At 40.8% G+C, this 20,511-nt stretch overlaps 1 protein-coding gene across 10 annotated transcripts in view; it reads left to right on the forward strand.

The window, feature by feature from the left end:
* SH3BP4 (SH3 domain binding protein 4) overlaps nt 1–15,219 on the forward strand; it is a 52,565-nt gene extending 37,346 nt beyond the window's left edge. For 3 of the 10 annotated variants that reach the window (XM_026679001.2, XM_087949358.1, XM_087949357.1), the window contains 4 exons: nt 2,079–2,343; nt 4,938–7,291; nt 8,900–9,088; nt 14,335–15,219. In XM_026679001.2, the coding sequence (XP_026534786.2) occupies nt 2,226–2,343; nt 4,938–7,291; nt 8,900–9,088; nt 14,335–14,562 (2,889 nt within the window). In that variant the 5' untranslated portion in view covers nt 2,079–2,225 and the 3' untranslated portion in view covers nt 14,563–15,219. Of the gene's footprint in view, nt 1–28; nt 604–2,078; nt 2,344–4,924; nt 7,292–8,899; nt 9,089–14,334 lie in introns of those variants that run through there. The other 7 variants (XM_087949362.1, XM_026679002.2, XM_087949363.1 and 4 more) reach the window with 5 other exon arrangements.
* The last annotated feature ends 5,292 nt before the right edge of the window (nt 15,220–20,511 follow it).

Raw genomic sequence — 20,511 nt, forward strand, 5'->3', positions numbered from 1 at the left:
TCCGTTTACAAAAAGGATTGCTTTTTTTTTTTTTTGCCAACGTTTAACTGTGAAAGCCTTGGAAATAAGGCAAACTTGCTGCATTGCCTCAGGAAGATTTTGCCCAAAGCTGGCCGCTTTTGAAACTGACATGTGGCTCAGCAATGGAGCAGCCTTCTCCTTTTGTAATCCAGCCTGTGGAAAGGTAAGTGAGCCATCGGTGATCAGGGTGGAGGGGGAGAAGCAGAGGGGAGCATATGGAAGCCAGTAGGTTGCCAAAGCAGACCCAGTATCTGTGAGGAACCGATGGGGCAGGATAGAGGAGGGGGAAATGATGGGTGGGAGAAGTACAGAGGTATTGCTGTGGCGTCTCTGAAATTGGTCGTCAAGAGAAATGACTATGAGAGTGCTGCAACAGTCATAACTTTGGGACTAGGTTGTGTAGAAAGTTAGCACCCACCCCTCCTAGAAGAATGAAATACTTTAGGAAATATTAAAAAGGCAGAATTGTCTTAGGAAGATTTCACAGTGTCTCAGAAAAAGCCAGCCTCTTCTGGAACTCTGCCATGTAGTTCAACAATGGAGTAACCTTTTTGTAACCCAGTCCCTGGAGAGCTTGGAAAAGTAAGTGAGCCATCAGTGGTGTGGGTGGGTGTGGCTTCAGAGGCTGGAGGCAGAGGCAAGCACTCCTGAGACACCCCATATACGGTCCTAACGACCAGCGCAGTCGTTTTACGAATGCATGGGGAGGGGGGAGGAGAAGGCATGGGAGCTCATTCATTCAACATGTTCCAATTAACAAATCCTCAGGTTACAAATGTAATTGGCAGGCTCCCTTACATTATTAACTAACTCGAGGGTTAGCTGTAGCTACCAAATCACCAAGTACCAGGCAAGTCCAGCCAATGATTAGCTTAAATTCATTCTAAGAAATTAACTTGAGAAAACATCTCAAATGGGCCCTCCCTAATTATTGTTATTATAGCTATTCTAATAAAGCTAGCTTTAAATCGATATGATATAGTTGCTTAGTCTGGTCTACATTGTAGGGTTGATTATTTTTGTTATTGTGACTTATATCAAGTTTGCATTTTTCCTTTTTTAATGAAGATGGGATAAGCTAAACTACCAATTCACTTAAGAATAGCAATTTCTGACTAGCAACATGAATCTAGATCTATGTGATCAAAAACTGAAGTCTGAACATTACATTCGCATGACTACCCAAAGTTTCCATAAGTGCTGTGAATTTATTATATGAAAGGGTTTTTTTTTTTTTTTGATGAATGAAATCTGTTCTAGGCTTATCATGTATCATCTGTGATAGTTTTTAAGGTTGACAAATCTTGTCTGTTAATTAATTTCCCATAATTCATAGATTTGCTAGTTTATAAAGAAAACATGACCCGCCTAGTTAGTCAAGGGCTTCCAGGAGATGGCATGTGATTGTTGGGTTCAAGTTGTAGTTATTACAGGAGGCTAGCCTTGGATCCAAAACAGTATTCAGGAGCAAGTAATAGCTGTGGCGGGGGGTGGGGTCCAGAATGGTCCAGAATGGTCCAGAATGGTCCAGAATGCAGTGGCGCCTGCAGTATTGGGCACCCCTCATTTTGCCTATATTACACATCTGGTACGTGATCTGCATTGGCTCCCAGTTTTTTTTATCAGGTATAATTTAAAGTACTGGTTATTATAGTTAAAGGCAATATATGATACTGGGCCAGGTTATTTGTGGGATTGCCTCTCCCTGAAGATACCTGTTCCACCAGATCAGATAAAGCGGGCACACACTAGATCCCTTTCCTTAAATGTATCTATCTACAGAAAATAGACTTTTATGCCCTTCTCATTTAGCCTTCTGGAAAACCATAAATAGCTGATTCTTTCCCCCGACGCACTGGGATAGGATCAGTCTGGAACCTGAACTTGATTATATTGGTTGCATTGGAGAGGTGCTCCTTTTTTCGTTTTATTGTTCTTGGGTTTATTGCTGTGGCCTCCTAGAGTTATATCTTTTAAGATGGGCAGGCATATAAGCCAAATAAATAAGATTTCTGTAATGTAATTATATAGCTTACCATGTTTGTTTTTCTCTTCAGGTATATATTGTGGAAGAAGCTATTGAATGACATTGGTAATTGCAACCATTGAAAATAAATGGCACAGAATTTGTCACATCTCTTCTAGAGAAGATGACCCATTAGATTTTCTGATTTCTTAAGAAACAGCACAACTGCCATCTTAAAATGGCAGCCCAGAGGATTCGTGCTGCTAATGCCAGTTGCCTCTCACGATGCAAATCTGAGGGGATGCTGATAGACCTGAATGAAGAATTCTCAGAAACCAGTTTCAATTCTGTCAAAGGTGAGTTTTTTCTGTTAAAAATAGATCCTATCACATTCAATCAGAATGAAAATGCTGGGAAGAGAATAGATTATTACATACATATTGCAGATTCTACAGATTGTAGTATAAGTTGTTTACTATCACTTAGAAACCAAATTATAGCTTTGGCACTATAATCTGCCCAATTTTGGGCTTGTGCTCAAGTGATTATTCCTACCCTTCAGAAGATGAATCCTCGGGGCATGTTAATTGTGAATAAGAAGGAAAAATATGTACCTCTTAGTGATTAAAAAAGGTGTTAGATGCTACCCCAACCACTTAGGTTCGGGAGCTTTCTCAACTAAATAAAGACAAACTAAAGTCTGTCTCCGTATTCAATAAATTAGAACAAAAGTTATTTTGTTCTGAATCATTAATTACATGGGGTGGCAGGGGTGGGGGGGAGAGAGGCTTGCCAGATGATTAAGAAAGGTCTCTTTATTTGGCAGCTTTTTCGTTTCTTACTCATAGGCCCTGCATTGTTTCCTTGTAATGGATTCTGTCTTCCCTTTGGTTTATTTGACCTCCCTAGATTGGGATAGGCTGCCTTTTCCCATGAACTCCCTTTCTCTATCTCTCCCCTTTTCATTCCCTTTTGCTGATCTCCCTGTATTGCTTGAGTTGGTTTGGACCCAATTAGGGTTTTTTCCTGGTTTGGTGCAGTTTTTGCTGTTGGTCTTCATTAGATCTTCTGCTTCCTTGAAGCTGTTTTACAGCCATCAATTTATGGAGCAATATTGCTGCTAAGCACTCAGGCAGAGTTCCTAGATAGGATTGCTGTTCAGTTTTAAACCTGAGCTCCAAACAAGTTTGAACAGCTTTGCTGCTAAAAGCAAACATTTAAGATAGGAATAGAGAAAGAGAGAAAAGTCTTCCCTTTCTTCTCAGTTCCTTTTCTTTACCCAATTCAGGTTGCTTACCCTCTTGTCCCCAATTGCGACAAATCTTGGCGGCGGCTGCACTGCCATTTCCACATCCATCATGATTGCCTTTTTTCTCTTATCTCTCTCTTTGTCCTTCCTTTTATATAAAGGGCTTATGTAGGGTTAATGGGAGCTAACCTGAACAGTTACTGTGGAAAGGTCAAGATGTGACCAAACCAGCCAGTTAGAAGACATGGTTAATCTATGGATGTCTAGAAGTATGAGGGTATGGTGGGTTAACTTGCTCTGATCTGATTGTTCTAGTTGAATCTCTTTCCAGTGGGGGAATATGACTATATTCTAGTCATGCTACTCCAACATGGCTTTGTAAATGAAGAGGGGAAAGTTGTAGGTTGGTGTATCTGTCCCCAAAATGTTGCCCAAAATGTCATCGAGCTTTCACTGTTTCAAGTATTTTAGGTAATTCTGCTTTTTAAAAGTATTGTTTTATTTTGTCTTCTGAGACTTCTCTTGGTTATATAGTTTTCCATAATAATTTTGAATCGCTTTCTTTTTGTTGTTATTTTGATGGTGAAGATTTCCTTCCTTATCCATTAATTGATGTATCATTTTTTTTTCTCCTTTTTCAATTTGTATGCCAGCCATCTTCCTGGTTTATTTGCATTTTCAAAGAAATTTTGTTTAGCATTTTTAATTTTTTGTGCTAATTCTTCTTTATCTATTATATTTAACTTATGCTTTATTAATTCCATTTGACTTTTAAAATTCTTTTTATGTGGTTCTTTTTGTAGTTCTGTCTCTAGTCTCTTATTCCTGATGACTGACTGGAGAAATCTATGTAGGTTGCCATTCCTAGGCCTGTGATAATGTGACTGCCCCAAAGTGACCCACATGACTTCATCTCTATGACAGTTTCTCAGTCTAATCCAATGCCTATACCAAAATCACTGTTAGTTGGTATTTAGAAATACATACATGACTAGTGTAGCTTAGAATCATTTTCTGGCTAAGGCAGTCTTATTTTTCCTTTGATGTCTTCATTTCATATCAAAATTTCATCTGATTCATCACAAATTGTGCATAATTTTCCAAGTGAAAAATATTGTACGTTGCTATTCAGAAGTCACAGACATTCCTATTGAATTCAGTGGATGGATAGTTGAGTATAATCTGATAACTAGATAATCTTCTACAATTCTTGGACAGTAAGAATTTTTTCACACATTAACAAAAATGATTCAGGAGTTTAAAGTATCTTCAGGGAGCTGCATGCTTGCTTCTAAACCCCACTGAAGAAATTTGTAGATAATAATTATTATCATATGGTTATAAAATCTCAAGGTTTGGGGCTAATTTGCATTTTATTTTGCCAGGGGGTACATTTGGGGAAAAAAGTGGGGGAAAACTAAACAGAATGGTGACAAATGTATTGTTAGTTAATTTAAATTACGTGAAAATTAATGTGATTATCCCTGTATATATCTTTTGTAATAAAATATCAAGTACAATTTAATGATAATCTTGAGAGGGATTTTGGGAGGTACATCCAGGTTTTTCAAGTTTCACATGGAGCCTTTGTGCCTTCAGTTTTGCATCCTAATTTAATAGGAGTACTTCATTGTTTATAACTTGTGTAGTATGTATTGATTATGTCATTTGCCATTCCTTATTTTTAGTTTTTCTTTGTAGTGCCTTCTCCTGGTGCCTTGATGACAGATAGTCTTACTTCATTGGGAACTGCAAAGGAAGTTGTAGCTATTAAAGACTATTGTCCAAGCAACTTTACTACATTGAAGTTTTCCAAGGGGGACCATCTCTATATCTTAGATACCTCAGGAGGTGAGTGGTGGTATGCACACAATACCACAGAAATGGGCTATATTCCATCCTCCTACGTACAGCCCATAAACTATTGGAACTCTTCATTAACTGACAGTGGAATGATAGACTATCTCCTTGAATGTTCTGATGAAGGAGCAAAAGAGTTGGACCTGCTTGGAGACTGGTCAGATGCGAAGTGGAACTTAGCTAAAAACAATCCTTTTTTGAACAGTATTCAAACTACTAACCATTTTCTGGATGGAAATATGAAAGAAATGTCAAAAAAGAGCGAAGAGGGTTCCCCCCAAATCACAATGGATTTGTTACTCTTTGATACAGTGCCTACACTTACAGGGTCAAGTTCTGCAGCAAATAGCAGTGCAGGTAATAATCTCGACAAAGTGCCATCATTGAATGGATTTGATTTTGAGAAAGCAAACAGACGAGACAATCCTTTTTTTAGAAGCAAACGCTCATACAGTTTATCAGAGCTCTCTATACTTCAGGCAAAATCAGAAAGTCCATCTTCATCAGGTTTCTTTAGTGGATTGAAATCTCCTACCCCAGAGCAATTCCAAAGTAGAGAAGATTTCAGGGTTGCATGGCTAAATCATCGGAAACTAGCAAGATCATGCCATGACTTGGATTTGCTGGGTCAGAACCCTGGTTGGGGTCAGACACAACCTGTGGAGACCAACATAGTTTGCAAATTGGATAGTTCAGGTGGTGCAGTTCAGCTTCCAGATACAAATATTAATATTCATGTACCTGAAGGACATGTGGCTGATGGAGATGCACAACAGATCTCTATGAAAGCTCTATTGGATCCGCCACTAGAACTCAACAGTGACAAATGCAGTACCCTAAGTCCTGTGCTAGAAATTAAGCTGAGCAACATGGAAATCAGAACACCCATTATATTGGAAATGAAAATTTCAGCAGAAATTAACAGCGACGTTTTGAGCAAGAATTTAGTAGCAGTAAGGTGCCTGAGGAGTGATGTGAAGGAAGGCCCATATACTCCAATGGCGCTAAGTTACTGTTATGGAGGCACAATCAAGGTTCAGTTGGAGAACCTGGAGCCCTGCATGTATATAGCTATTGTAGCCCAAGGACAGAACATTTCATATCCTTACACGGTTTGGGATTATATCAATAAAAAAATTACAGTTGGGGTCTATGGTCCAAAACACATACATCCTTCATTTAAAACTGTAGTTGCTGTATTTGGACATGACTGTGCCCCAAAGAGTCTTATAGTTAATGAAGTTACGCGTCAAGTACATAGTGCAGCACCTGTAATGCTGCATTTGTGGGGAAAGCACCAGTTCTTCTTACTAAGGCCACAAGACTTAAAACTTTGTATGTTTTCAAATATGCCTAATTATGAGGTGAAAGCGAGTGATCAGGCAAAGATGGTTAGAGGATTCCAAATGAAGCTTGGCAAAGTCAGTCGCCTCATTTTCCACATCATATCACATGATCCTAATGAGCTGTCCGATTTTACTTTAAGAATTCAAGTCAAAGATGACAAAGATATTATGCTTGCTCAGTTCTGTGTACAGACACCTCAGCCACCTCTTAAAAATGCTGCTAGGTGCACTGGACAGCGAAGATTTCTGAAAAAAAATGAAATTGGGAAAATAATTTTGTCTCCTCTTGCAACCACCAGCAAATATCCTGTTTTCCAAGATCGGACTGTCACTGGTTTAAAATATGGCAAAATGCTGAAAACTGTAGTGAGGCAAAATAAAAACCATTATCTCCTGGAGTATAAGAAAGGAGATGCTTTAGCTTTGCTGAGTGAGGAGAAAATCAGATTGAAAGGTCAGCTCTGGACCAAGGAATGGTACATTGGATACTGTCATGGTAAAATTGGCCTAGTCCATACTAAAAATGTTTTAATTGTTGGAAAAGTCAAACCAAATTATTTCTTTGGACCTGAGCTTACTACAAGTATATTGCTGGAGCAAATTCTAAGACCTTGCAAATTTCTTACCTATATCTACGCTTCAGTAAGGACTTTACTGATGGAAAATATTAGCAGCTGGCGTGCCTTTGCAGATGCTCTGGGATATCGGAACTTGCCACTTGCTTTTTTCTGTCGAGCAGAATTGGACAGTGAACCAGAATGTGTTGCTTCTGTGTTGGAGAAGTTGAAAGAGGACTGTAATAATTCAGAAAGTAAAGATAAAAAATCTTTCCAGAAAGAACTGATGTCGGTAAGTAATTTCACTGCCCATTGTTTTAGCTTCTTTTGGTTTAATAGTGCAGTTTAATCAGGGGTGTCAAACTCGTGGTGTCACGTTGTCATCACGTGACATATCACAACTTTCTCCCCTTCACTAAAATAGGGATGGGCGTGGCTGGAGCATGACACATCTGGCTCACAGGCCGCATGTTTGATACCCCCCAAGTTAATGAGGAAATAATAACTGGGTTTTAGCAGTGTCTATGTAGCGTTTAACTATGAATATAAGTTCTAGCAACCAAAGCAGCACCTGCTGCTTGCTTCTAAAACAATTTAGCTAAAAAGAACAGGTTTTTTTTTAAAGAACATATTAAGCATTTGGTTATACTTTTCCTGATACTTTTCCTAAAATATACCAGCTGCCCTTTGAACAGTATCATCAACAAGAATTTGACTGACTAGTCAAATCAAAAAGTACTGTATGGCACCTTTTTGTGTCTTCTAATCAAGGTTGATTTCTAGCAACTTACCTTGATGAGTAGCTGTGAACAAAATGAAGTAATTGCTAAAAGAGGACTACTTGTCCTACAGCTGGATAATAATGCCACTTCTGAAGAATATACAAAATAGTTTGTGACATGACAGAATTGTGTTTACCAGTTATCTAAGGACTATATCAATTCCTTCAAGTGTTCCAGGTTGCTGATCTGCAAAAAAAACCTGGCACTTGTTTCTAAAAAGCACCTTCATCAAAGTAATTTGTATGTATGTACGATGTTATAGGCTGTATAACAAATACCGGTTCAAGGTACATTTTCCCCAGCCCATCATTTTAGTCAAACCTGGTACAACTTTAGCTTGCACAACAGCAATATGAATAGCAAAGTATCAGTTCTCCATGTTTGCTGTTTGTGTGTCTGTGTAATTAGTAAACTATATAAATTGGATAAAATTAAATTGGCTGTATATATTAAATCTGCAGATTCTTGTTCAGCAGCCCTGTTCAAATCCAGAACCTTTTGGGGAAGTCCCTGAAGGCATAATTTATTTATTAGCATTTTTTTGCTAGATAAAGTAACCATTTCACATTCTTCATTGGACACCAGAGTCTAATGTGAGGCAGTGTTTTGCATCACAGTTTAGGATTCTTTGCAATTTGTGGAGAATAAACAGGTGGATAGAACCCTCTATAGTTTGAATTTTGCCATATGCAAGCTTAGTCTATGTCCCTATGTGCCTTCTTGGGATGGCCAAGCATGGCTTGAGTTACTAGTTCCAATAGAAAGAGCACTCTCTAGCCAGTTCACAATGTCAGCATATTCCCCAAATAATCTGGGTCTTCATTTTACTGCCCTCAGAAGAATGGAAGGCTGAAGAATTAGTCAATCTTGAACCAGTCAGGATCAAACTCCTGGATGTGGGCAGAATTAGCTTGAAATACTGCATTCTAACTATTGCACCACCACAGTTCCAACACATTACCAGTCTTTCCTTATGGAAGATTATAATGTTGTCTACTCTGAAATGGGCAGTAGTATACCCTCTCTTGAAAAATTCTTCCTTGGAACCAGCTACCAAATTACAGCAAATTGTCCAGAACTTCAATGAATAATCTAGGTTTTTTTTTCTCTTTTCTCAGGCATTATTGAAAATGGACTGTCAAGGCTTGGTTGTCAAGCTAATTCAGGATTTTGTTCTTCTGACTACAGCTGTAGAAGTGTCTCAGCGCTGGAGAGAACTTGCTGAGAAATTGGCTAAAGTTTCTAAGCAACAAATGGATGCCTATGAAGCTCCCCATCAGGATAAGAATGGTGCAGTTGATAGTGAGGTAAAGAAATACATTGTGTTCAGGCCATCCTGGAAGACCAAATTAACTCAGTAACTTGGAAAATGAGTTTCGTACTATGTTCAACATATTTTCCCTCTCTTAAATAAAGACAGCCAAACTAAGAAAAGAAAGCAATCTGTGTTGTACAGCCATTGCAATAAAAAAAATAAAATACAGTTCTTCCAAGATCAGTACAGATTTTATACCGTGTTTCCCCAAAAATAAGACCAGGGCTTATTTTGGGGGAGGTCTTACTTTTTTTGTGGCTGCAATGGAGCAGTAGGCAAAGGGGTATGATGGAGGATGAACCAATGCACTGGTGCCATGGCCACTAAACCAGAGGGCCCCACTGCTAGGCTATCAATGTGCCAACAACTGCCTGGCCTTGCGGCGGTGGCTCCATCAGCTCCATGCAGATTGCGGCTTTTTCTCATTACTGCTGCAACAGAGCAGGAGGCTGAGCATTGCAACAGTGCCATGATCACTTAAGTGAGGTGGTGGGGATGTGTGGAGGACAAAGTGAGGCAGGGGGTGGAGAATGAAGTTTCTTGCTGCCACAACGAAGCAGGAGGCTGAGCAATGCACCGGTGGCGCGGCCACTAAGCAAGGCAGTGGGGATGGATAACGAAGTGAGGTAGAGGGGTGGAGGATGAAGCCCCAACAGTATCCTTGGCTGCCCAGCCTTCAGAGGCCTGATGCTAGTGGAGTGAGGCGACAGCAGTTGGAGCAGCCCCTTTCCCATCTCACCTGGCGGCAGCAGCCAACAAGGCACCTCCTGCTGCCACTTCCATTCCACAACTGATTGCCTGGAGCCTTGGGCGGGGTGTTTGCCTTGCCACCTGCATTCCAGTTCTCACCTAAAGCATCCCTTCACTAATCTGCTTTCCAGCTCTGCCACTGCGTGCAGGGCAACAAAAGAAGGCTGTGGGACGACTGCTTAAAAAAAAAAAAGTTCAATCAGACCTTCCAACTTCGCAGTATCTTTTTTCCCCCTGAGAAGTTGGAAAGTGATTGCTTCTTTTTTTTTTTTTTTTTAGTTCCACAAACTTCCTTTGTTGTTCTGCATGCGGTGGTGGAGAACAGAGCTGGAAAGGTTAGTGAAGGAATTGTGGTTGCTCTGGGGTGGGGGTTAGGATTTGGCATGGCGATTGCTGTAGGGTGGGTTAGGCTTAGTGTTAGGGTACAGCCCACTCCCTCTCCTTACGAGGAGACCTGTCTTTGTAACCCAAGCATCCTCAGTGATAGGTTGGGAGACCACCAGGAGAGTCAGGAGGAGGGGACAAGAGGATGGCAAAAGGCAGCAGGGCTACTGGTGGCCAAGTGCTAAGGCAGGATTTACCTCAAACCCTCACTCTCATTATAATCTTCCTTCCTTTTCCCCTTTTCCTTATTTTTCCTTCCCTCTTCGTTTTTCTTTCTTCTTCCTTCCCTTTTTTCCTTCTTTTTCCTTCCTTGCTCTCTTCCCCTCTTTCCTTCTTTTTCTTTATCCTTCCTGTCCCTTCTTGGATGCTCAAATGCAAACGGGGAAACATTTCTCGATGCCTCCTCGCCTTTAATCATATGCCACTTTTGCTAGTAGATTGTGGCCATTTATAAGACTGAGAGCAAACCAGGCTCAGTTTATCCCGTGCTTGCATTTAGTGGGGGCGTCTACAGACAACAGTACAGCAAAACTGTCAAAATGATGGGCTCTGATAGCTGATCAGAGCTCCTCTGTTTTTTTATGTGCAACAGCTTTAGCGTTTAAGAACAGATGTAAGTTAGTTGCTTTTCAATTAATACATAATCCTTAAAAAGGCTCTCCTATAGGGACCCTGAAAGGTCTAATTCAGACTGGAATTATAGCAAAGGAAAATATTTTCCCCGCTGGAAAGAGCTGTTTGCAATACACAAGGAGAGGATCATACTTTCCTAAGAGCTCACAATTCAAGAATACCAATGTGCCATTCGTTAAATGCACATGAAGTATCTCAGGATGAGAAAGGCCATGGGGGCTTGGGGTGGGTGGGTAATGATTGAACAGATCCTCAAGGCCTCCCCAACCCACTAAGATACCTCATGCTTCTCCCTCCCTTCCTTCCACAAGGATTCACTTACCTTGCAAACATCTGTCTCCTCTCTTGTTTCTCTGTTTCTTTGCCTTTGAGGAAGGGAGACAAGATTTGGCTTGGAAATTCTTTTTGTGCCAAGAATGGGCGTTCCTGGGTCCTATAATATCGCACAGGTTCAGGCACCCATCCACTTTTGCAGAGTCAGGGACCTAGAAACTTTCATTCTCAGCACAAAAAGTATTTGGCGGTCTTCTGCTCCCCCCCCCCAACTACTTTCCACTTAACTACTTCATGAGACCTTAATGAGTTGTCCCAGGGAGCACACTTACATGCAAATAGGACAAGAGGGGGAGGGGGAGAGAGAGGGGGGCAGGGAAGAAGATGCAATCTCTGTTTATCTGTGTGTGTATGGGAGAGAGAGAGTGATCTGTACTTCAGCTGGGGCACCCAAATTGCTGGCAGTGGCATGGACGGCAGGAGGCGGGGCACTCAGGTAAGCCGGTGCGGGACGTGGGGGGCTGCTCCGCACCCCGGCCTTGCTTTGTCCTCCAACCCCCACCGCTTTGCTTTGTGGCTGCCGCACCAGTGCGTTGCTCAGCCTCCTGCTAGGTTATGGCGATGAGCAAGAAGAAGCGGTAGCAAAAAACTAATCAAGTCGGGGTAGGTGGGTGGGGGTGGTGGATGAAGCAAAGCAGGGGATACAGAGCTGCCCCAGCTTACCTAAGGGTCCTTCAGCCAGGCCAGCCAGGCCAAACCCTCAATCCCATCCCCACTCAGGGCAGCCACATTTCTTCTCTAAACCTGCTTTCCAGCTCTGTTCTCCGCCAGTGTGCAGAGCAAGTAAAGTAGTCTGTGGTACTATGGAAAAAAAAAAAAATATTGTTCAGGCCTTCCAATTTCTCATGGAAAAAAAAAAAGATCTCACAAGATTGGAAGGTCTGAACTATTTTTTTTTTTTTTTACCATAGTCCCAGAGACTACTTTAGTTGCCCTACACATGGTGATGGGGAACTGGGCCGGTGTGCATGCACACCTGCTGGGATGGCATGGGCTGTGCCAGACCCTTACAGTTTCCAGGATGGCCTTGCGGGCTGGATTTGACCTTCAGTTTGACACCCCTGACATAGGGCTTTAAAAGGTGATAACCAGCACCTTGCTTTACACTTGGAAGCTGACTGACAGCTGATGTAGTTCCTAGAGTGAGGGGCTTAGGGGTGCAAATGTAGGTGTCACAATCACTACTGGACTGCTGTTTAAGTTTTTGAATAGTCTTCAGTGGCAGTCCCATTTAGCACAAGTAATAATAACCCAGTTATTAACCCAACCCCTGATACTCCAGGAAATTCTGTAAATGATATATAAGATATAGTTGTGCAAAGGCTGTCCTGACCACAATGCCTGTCTTCTGCTCAGGCAGGAGCCACAAATCCAGGAGATCTTCCAGACTGCAAACTAACTCAATATGGGGAGGGATGGACTGTCATAATTCAGAATTGTATATCAACCATCTCTATTAAGTCTTTTATCCACAGCCACTCGGTCTTAGAATTCAGCCTGTCTGTTCTTTCCCATTCAGACCTAATTGTAATACATTGGGGCAGCCTGTCTATTTCTTGAATCTTAGAATCCTAGGCCTTGGTGGGACCTTGGAGATCTTCTACTCCAACCCATTATCCAAGAAGTAGGTTGTGGTTTACTTCATCAAGTGCCTTACTGAAGTCCAAGTAAACTATATACTGAGCGTTTCCCTGATCCACGAATTTAGTGAGTTTATCAAAAAGGGCAACAAGGTTTTTCTGGCAATATCTGTTTTTAACAAATCCATGTTAGTTTCTAGCAATTGCTTTGTTCATTTCTAAGGGCTCACAAACCTGCTTGATTATCTTTTCCAGGTTTTCCCCCAAGTATTGGTTGTCAAGTTAACTGGTCTGTAGTTTCCTGGATCCATTTTCCCCCCTTCTTGAAAATTGGAATTACATTTCATAAATGTCTGTACCTGTGTATCTTCTCCAGGCACTGAGTCAGGATCTCCTATATTGTACCTCCTATATACTCTAGGATAGAGATATAAAGCTGGATATTACCAGCCTATTGATAATCTCCTATTCTGTGTTGACAAATGATCTCATGTTGCAGCTTCATATAAATATTAAGTGTAAGGAGGAAAGGATTAAGCCTGCAGCATTCCATAACAGCACCCAGGCCCAAGCTCTCACTCCCTACTACTAGAATGGAGAATGCTTGGGAAGGAGAAGAACCACAGTATAATAGCCCCCCACACTCTCAGCTTTTGCAGATGGTCCAGTAAGTTGATGGTATTGAAGGCAGAGACATATCCAACAATACTGGGAAGGTTACACCCCCCTATCCTAGTCTTGCAAAAAGTAATCAAACAAGGCAAACTGCAGTTTCACTCCCATAGTCAGGCCTGGATTCTGATAGGCATCTAATTAATCCATTTCCTCCACAAGCCTCTGTTATCGTGATCTTTTTATCCTCTCTACGTGTTCCTTCCTGAAAAAGAAAGGTTGGACTTTGGAAAGTTCTTATCCAAATAATCAGGATGAATGTTGATTTCTTAAGACTTCTTATTTTTTAGAGCAAAAGACACCTCTCTCAAAGATTTAATCCTTACCATTTACACATAATCTCCTGTCACCGCTTCAGCTGCATTAACTGGCCAAGAAAGACAGGCATCCAGTCCAATCCTGAAAGCTTGAGTTTAAATTTAATTTGCAAGATATAAATTAAGCTGGCTAAGTGTTAATTTGGAATGTGTACCGCAACTGAGATGTTTAATTATTCTTATCCTTTTCCAGTGCAGATAATGAGAAACATCCCAATACAAATAAATTTAGCTAACTCATTATTTATTTAGTGGGATTTAGAAATTATATTACTTCTAGAATATTTTTCTTCCAATTTTCACTGAAGGAAGCCTGAGACTAGGCTATGTCATTTAGACTTTCATATTCCACAGTAAAAATAGATAAAATATTTAAAATATTTTATATGAAATTGTTATTAAAGAGAGCTGTGTTAGTAAGAGGTGTTAAAACAAACAAGGAGTATGATAGCACCTTTTAATACAATTCGTTAATTGAAAAATTGCTACCAGATTCTTTCTGATTTTTTTACCACCATATAAGAAATAGTAGTAAACAGTCCTTGTTAATGTTGGTTTCTATCTAACAGGCAATGTGGAAACCAGCCTATGATTTCATGCTCACATGGAGTAATCAGATGGGAGACAGTTACCGTGATGTTACCCAAGAGCTACACATTGGACTTGATAAGATGAAGAATCCTATTACAAAACGTTGGAAACATTTGACTGGCACTCTAATTTTAGTAAATTCCTTGGAAATATTACGAGCAGCTGCTTTTAGCCCACAAGAAGAATATGATGATTATGCCCTCTGATGGGGAGTTTAGCCACGTGCAGTCTGATTTTATTTGTTATTAGCTCAGTTCAAGAAAAAACACTTCTGAACAGCCAAAGTTTGGAGCATGATTCCTGAACTTAAAAAATAGATTTTCTTTTCTTCTTTGCAGAAGATTCCAAAGTCTTTTCTATATTCCATAGTGGACAACTTTCATTATGTTCAAAATCACACCTTTTAAAAATATTTGGCAGTACCAGACTGAAAACTCAAATCATTTTGATAAAGACCTTGTCATTTTTAGATAACATGGAAAACAGTTTCCTTCTTTTTAAATTATCACTTTGAACCACTGATATAGAGAAGCACAAATATGTCTCCTTGTATGATTTGGATTTTAATGTGTTCTTGTGAGAATTGCCTTTCAGTTCTTACTCCAGCATCTCTTGTGATCTTGTCATTGATGAAACAGTTCTGTATTATTTCATTTTATGTAAACCATTTTTGTATGAAAATATGAGCACACTTTTTCAACTTAGCTGATGTTTCTTACACCAGAATTTAGCATTACAAGTTAGTGTTCAAATAAAAAATGTATTTCACTCTTGTGTGGTTTAGATCTAAGGGCAAAAAAGCAAAGTAAAGCAAAAGCCCTAAACAATTTTTATTAAAAATAAATAAACCTTAATGGATGCCATTTATAGTACTGCCTCCCTCCTTTATCACGCAGGTTATCCAATAATAATCTGCTTGTCATCTCTAATAGCAGATTAGATCTTCAGAAATGTATAGTGTTGGGCTATATTTAAAATATGGAAGATTGTTTTTCATCATTTGGGCCTGCATCAGTTGAAAATCAGAACACTTATCACCTTATAAACAATCCTGTATAAAAATAAACAAAAATTAGCAGGCCAGAGAAAATTATAAATTTGAACTGTTTTTGTGATCTAGACACCTAGATGTGGGATCTCCTTTAAAAGAAAAAAGGTCATTTATGTGTAATGCCACTTGCAGTTTTTGAAGTATGTGTAAGCTAAAACATACATGTACTAAGTATTAGGCCTATTTATAATTGGAAGAACAATGGGCCAAACAGAAGTTCAAAGTTTCATTAAATCAGAAAGTAGTTTGCTAGAAAAGCGGCTTTCATTCAAATTTAATTCAGTTCAAGTGTAATATGAGAATATTTATTTTTAAAAATGTAGTGTTCTGTTCATTCTGTTCAAGCTCTAACGGAAATTAGTTTAAATTATTTCATAAGGAACAGAAGTATATCTTTTCAAGCTTTCATATTATGTGTTTCAATTATTTTGCACATAGTCAAAATCAGAGTTTCTATTTTTAAACCAACAGCTATCATATAGCAGATTTATCACAAAAAAACTTCATAGATTTATTATTAAGCTGCTGAGCTGGATTTCAGCAATAGAATTAAATGCTATTTATCATGGAGGCAACAATCTCTCAGCCGCACTGGGCCAGACCTGATAGCGAAAGAAAGGGAGCCAGGACAAGCACCCTCACCTTAATTCCAGCTTCATTCATAAACAGGATGAGCCTCAGAATGCGACAAGTAGGGAAACCTTGCAAAGCCAGCGCTGGGAGCGTCCGCCTCCCAGCACCTTTTCAAGTGTTTGGGCCCCACCCCTGTCCATCATGCTACCGCACCCCACCATCTGGTTGCAGCAAGAATCGCCCAAACGAAGCCGCTGTGGAGGACTGCCGGTCAGCTGGGCGTTGCATGGAAGACCACCTGTCAGCTGGGCGTCGCAGGCTTTATTGTGGAACATCTGCGATGCAGTCTGTCCAACACTGGGGCCACTGTGCCTCTCATCACCCCTGCTGTATGGCACCCCCACTGCATGCAATTGGCAGCAGATGCCCTGACCATCTAGCGCCATTGGACGTGGAGCTGCCACCGGTGAACCGCCATGTCTGCACTTCCCCCCAGGTATGGCAAGCCCCAGGTTGGGGCTCGAAACAATCTTACTTTGTACCATGTTTCCCTGAAAATAAGACCCACTTTTATTTTCTTTTTGGCCACAAAATAAGCACTAGATCTTATTTTCTGGGGATGTCTTACCCACTTATCTTAGGACCACCACAGCCACACTTTCCATGCCCCGACACCTGTTGCACTGCTGGCTAAATTCTGTGGCTGCTCACCGGTGCTGTTGCTTGTGGCAGGACGTCACATGGCTTGTCATGCCAGTATCGCCACTTGTGACAGGAGGTTGTGTGATGTATTGCACCATTGCATATGAGTGACGGCACTGGCGCGATGAGCTTTGCATTGTTCTGCCTTGAACAGTTGCAGAAGAAATTGGGCAGTGGCATAACAAGTGTTTGAGCATGGAGGCCTGATTGTGATGGTCCTAAGGTAAGTGATTGAGGGGCAGGTAGGGCAGCTTCACCCCCCACTCCTGCCCTAGCTTGATTTTTACGCTTGCATCTCGCCACACCTCATACAAGCAGATGGTGGATGGGGCTTAACTAGGGCTTATTTTGGGTGTGCGGCTTATATTAGGCACAGGTGTGGAAATCGGGCTAGGGCTTGTTTTCGGGATAGATCGTATTTTCAGGGAAACGCGGTAATCAGCTGAACTGTGTAAAAAAAATCAATTACATCCAACTACTTACTCTCTTGTTATTGATCATCATCTGACAATGCTATCTTTCAGGCTTTTTAATCCATTATTTCAGTAAGAAAAAAACTCTTCCATGCATGCACTGAATCGTATTGTAATCTGTGAAAAATCATGCAATGAAACATTTGTTCTAGTCAAAGGTGATTCACATGAGATAAATATGTTTGTGATATTAATGAACAACTTTGCATATTGTGTCGTATTAAAAATTGAGTGAGAACTAGAAGTGCTATAGGAAGAGAATCTGACTTGGGTTCAGTAAGGGCTTCTTTTACACTAAGATTGAAGATAAGCCAAATAATATTTAGTATCTATATGGACTTAGGAGAAACATCTCATACATAGTGATGTAGAATACTCTAGGCCAGGTGTTGGCAACCTGCAGCTCTGGAACCACGTGCGGCTCTTTTCTCTCTCTGCTGCGGCTCCCTGTTGCGGCAGAGGGATGAAAGAGCTATCACCCTGTCATGGTGGTGGTGATGGCCGGAGCCTTAGCATGGGATCAAAGCACCCCTGTACTTGCCTTTGCGTGGCAACAGGATTCTGTCTTCGTCGTGGTACATTTGCTATTTCTGCCAGCAAAGAGGACTGGGAGAGAACAGGGGGAGTGGATCTTGCAGGGTGGGGGCCATCCCCCAAGCCTGACCTTCCTCCTCCATCATCGGCAGGGCCAAGAGAAAGAAGGGGGTGGCGTGTGGAAGTGATTCCCTCTCCCAGCTGAGTGCCGAGCACAAAAGCCTACCAGAAGGGGGCTGGCCAAGTAGAAGCACCCTCATTGAGAGTGGAGTAGAAGCGTGTGTGTGTGTGTGTGTGTAAATAACAGCCCAGGATAGCTTCAGCCACAAACAGCTCCCGTTATTTTTGCTGAGAGCTTCTAAGCGACACAGCATTCTTTAATAAATACTAATAACAACAAAGCATAATATACAGGATTAATGGCAGGAAGGTGAAATCAGGAGGGGGGAAGGAAGGAAGGAAGGAAGGTGAAATCAGAAGAGGAGGAAGGAAGGAAGATTAAATCAGGAGGGAGGGAGGAAGGAAACAAAAAAGGTGAAATCAGAGAAGGGGGAGGGGAGGAGGGAAAAAGGAAGGAAGGAAGAATAAGGATGTGATGGCCTCCAGAGGCTATTGTAATACACTCCCATCATTCCTGAGTTGTATTGTTAAAGAAATCCAGTGCCACCAGGGAGAAGTCAAGCTGTGAAAGTTATTGAAAATCCTCAGGTTGAAACTAAGTGGTGATAGGTCATAACAGAGGTGTGCATTCTCCCTGACACAGTTTATTGTTATGTGCCCTATGATTTAAATTTCAGATAAATATATTTCTCTGCTGCCCTCTTGTAAATTTAGCGAGGTATCCCAGGGCACTGCCAGGATTGAAGGGGATCCTGCAGACGATGCCCCTGGAGCCAGTCTTATTTCTGGACCCATCAAGCATTTCATGTCCTGGTTTCTCTTCCCCACCCCCATTTGTTCTTCTAGCACACTTTCCTTTCCTTTGATATAACAGGTCTTTGAACGTACCTGAGAGCTGTACTTGAAATCTTAATTTCTCTAGAGGGCTCAAATAGTGGAAAGGAGAGAAAGAGAGAGAGAGAGAGAGACAGACAGACAGACAGACAGAGGGGGGGTGTGGCTGGCTGGGTAGGCCTGGCTGGGCGGTGTCATGTCACTGGGTGGGAATGAGTGACGTCAAGTTGGCCACGCCCACCCACATTTTGTGGCTTCTGGTGTTTTCTGTGGGAAATGGGTCCAAATGGCTCTTTGAGTGCTTAAGGTTGCTTACCCCTGCTCTAGGCTTATAAATAGATGACAGTCCAGGCTTATATGTGGGTATAAATGTTTTGGTGTTATAGACAAATATCAAACTTGTGTTCCTATATTTACAGGAGTAGCCCTATATTTATTCTAGATTATCTTAGCTCTGTTGATTGGCAGACATGGACTTTGGGAGAAGAACGTGTTCTCAGATCTGGGGTGAAGAAAGCCATACAAATGCTAGACAGCAACTAGGAAAGTTTTCTGTATCTCTTTACTGCCAAAATATGGGGGCCTTGGGTTTTGTGGACTTACTTAGCATATCTTGCAATTGGTTAAAGAATTCCTATTCAGCCTGAAAACTTAATTTTGAGATAACGCTCCAGTTTGAAAAACAGACCCATATTCATTTTCCTGTTTTCAAGATCTTTTATTTCTCTGAAGTGATAGTATGACATACCTTGTAATTGGTAGGAGATCTATTATAATGAATGCTGGAATCCCATTCAGCTAGAAAAGTCAATTTTAAGACAAAGCCTGAATTTGAAAAACAGACACATATTTGTGTTCTCCCATCCCCGGAGAAGCAGGAAAACCTTTTCCAGATTTCTCATAGGAATTAGTCCAAGGCATATACTGTAATTGATAGGAAGCCCTATTATGGCAAATGTCAAATTCCCATTCATACATTACAACTAATACTGAATTTAGCCAGAAAACTTAGATTTTGTAATAAAGCACGAATTTGAAAAAACAGACATGTATTCATGTTCTCTGGCATGTAGAAACAGGAAGAACACTTGTTTTCAAGAACCACTGTTTCTCTGAAGCATATTTTGTCCAGCATATTTTTGCAAATGGTAGGAGGCCTATTTTGACGAATGCCGAATTCCCATTCAGACAGAAAACTTCTATTTTGAGAACAAGACCAAATTTAAAAAAACAAACATGTATTCAAGTTCTCCCTCCCTAGAGAAGCAGGAAAAGCAGTTGTTTTCAAAATCCTCTTTTTTTGAGGAATTGCTGAGAGGCAAATTATAGTTAGTACTGAATTCCCATTTAGCCACAACACTTCAGTTTTCAGACACAGCTCAAGTTTGAAAAAGAGACACCTATTTATGTCCTCCCTGACCCAGAGAAGCAGGAAAACCAGTTGTTTTCAAAACCTACTCTTTGTCTGAGGAATTGGTCCAAGGCACATCTTGTAATTGCTAGGAGAATTCCCATTCAACCAGAAAACTTCAATTTTGAAAGAGAGGTCAAACTTCAAAAACACATGTGTTTATCCTCTCCCTGGTATAGAGAAGCAGAAAAACCACTTCGTTTCAAAATCCACTCTTTCTCTTGAGAAGTTGATGCAAGGCATATCTTGTAATTGGTAAGAGGCCTATTATAGCTAGTGCCAAATTCCCATTTAGCCCGAATTTGAAACAAACATGTTTTCATGTTCTCCTTGGACTGGAGAAGCAGAAAAATCACTTCTATTTAAAATCTTGCTCTTTCTATGAGCAGTTGATCCAAGGCATATCATGTAAATGGAAGGAGGCCTATTATAGCTTAGTGCCAAATTCCATTTTTAG

The sequence above is a fragment of the Notechis scutatus genome, chromosome 1 (assembly GCF_049901735.1).
Source record: "Notechis scutatus isolate UNSWTSFEM ecotype Mainland chromosome 1, rNotScu1.2, whole genome shotgun sequence".
In the NCBI taxonomy this organism is placed as follows: domain Eukaryota; kingdom Metazoa; phylum Chordata; class Lepidosauria; order Squamata; family Elapidae; genus Notechis; species Notechis scutatus.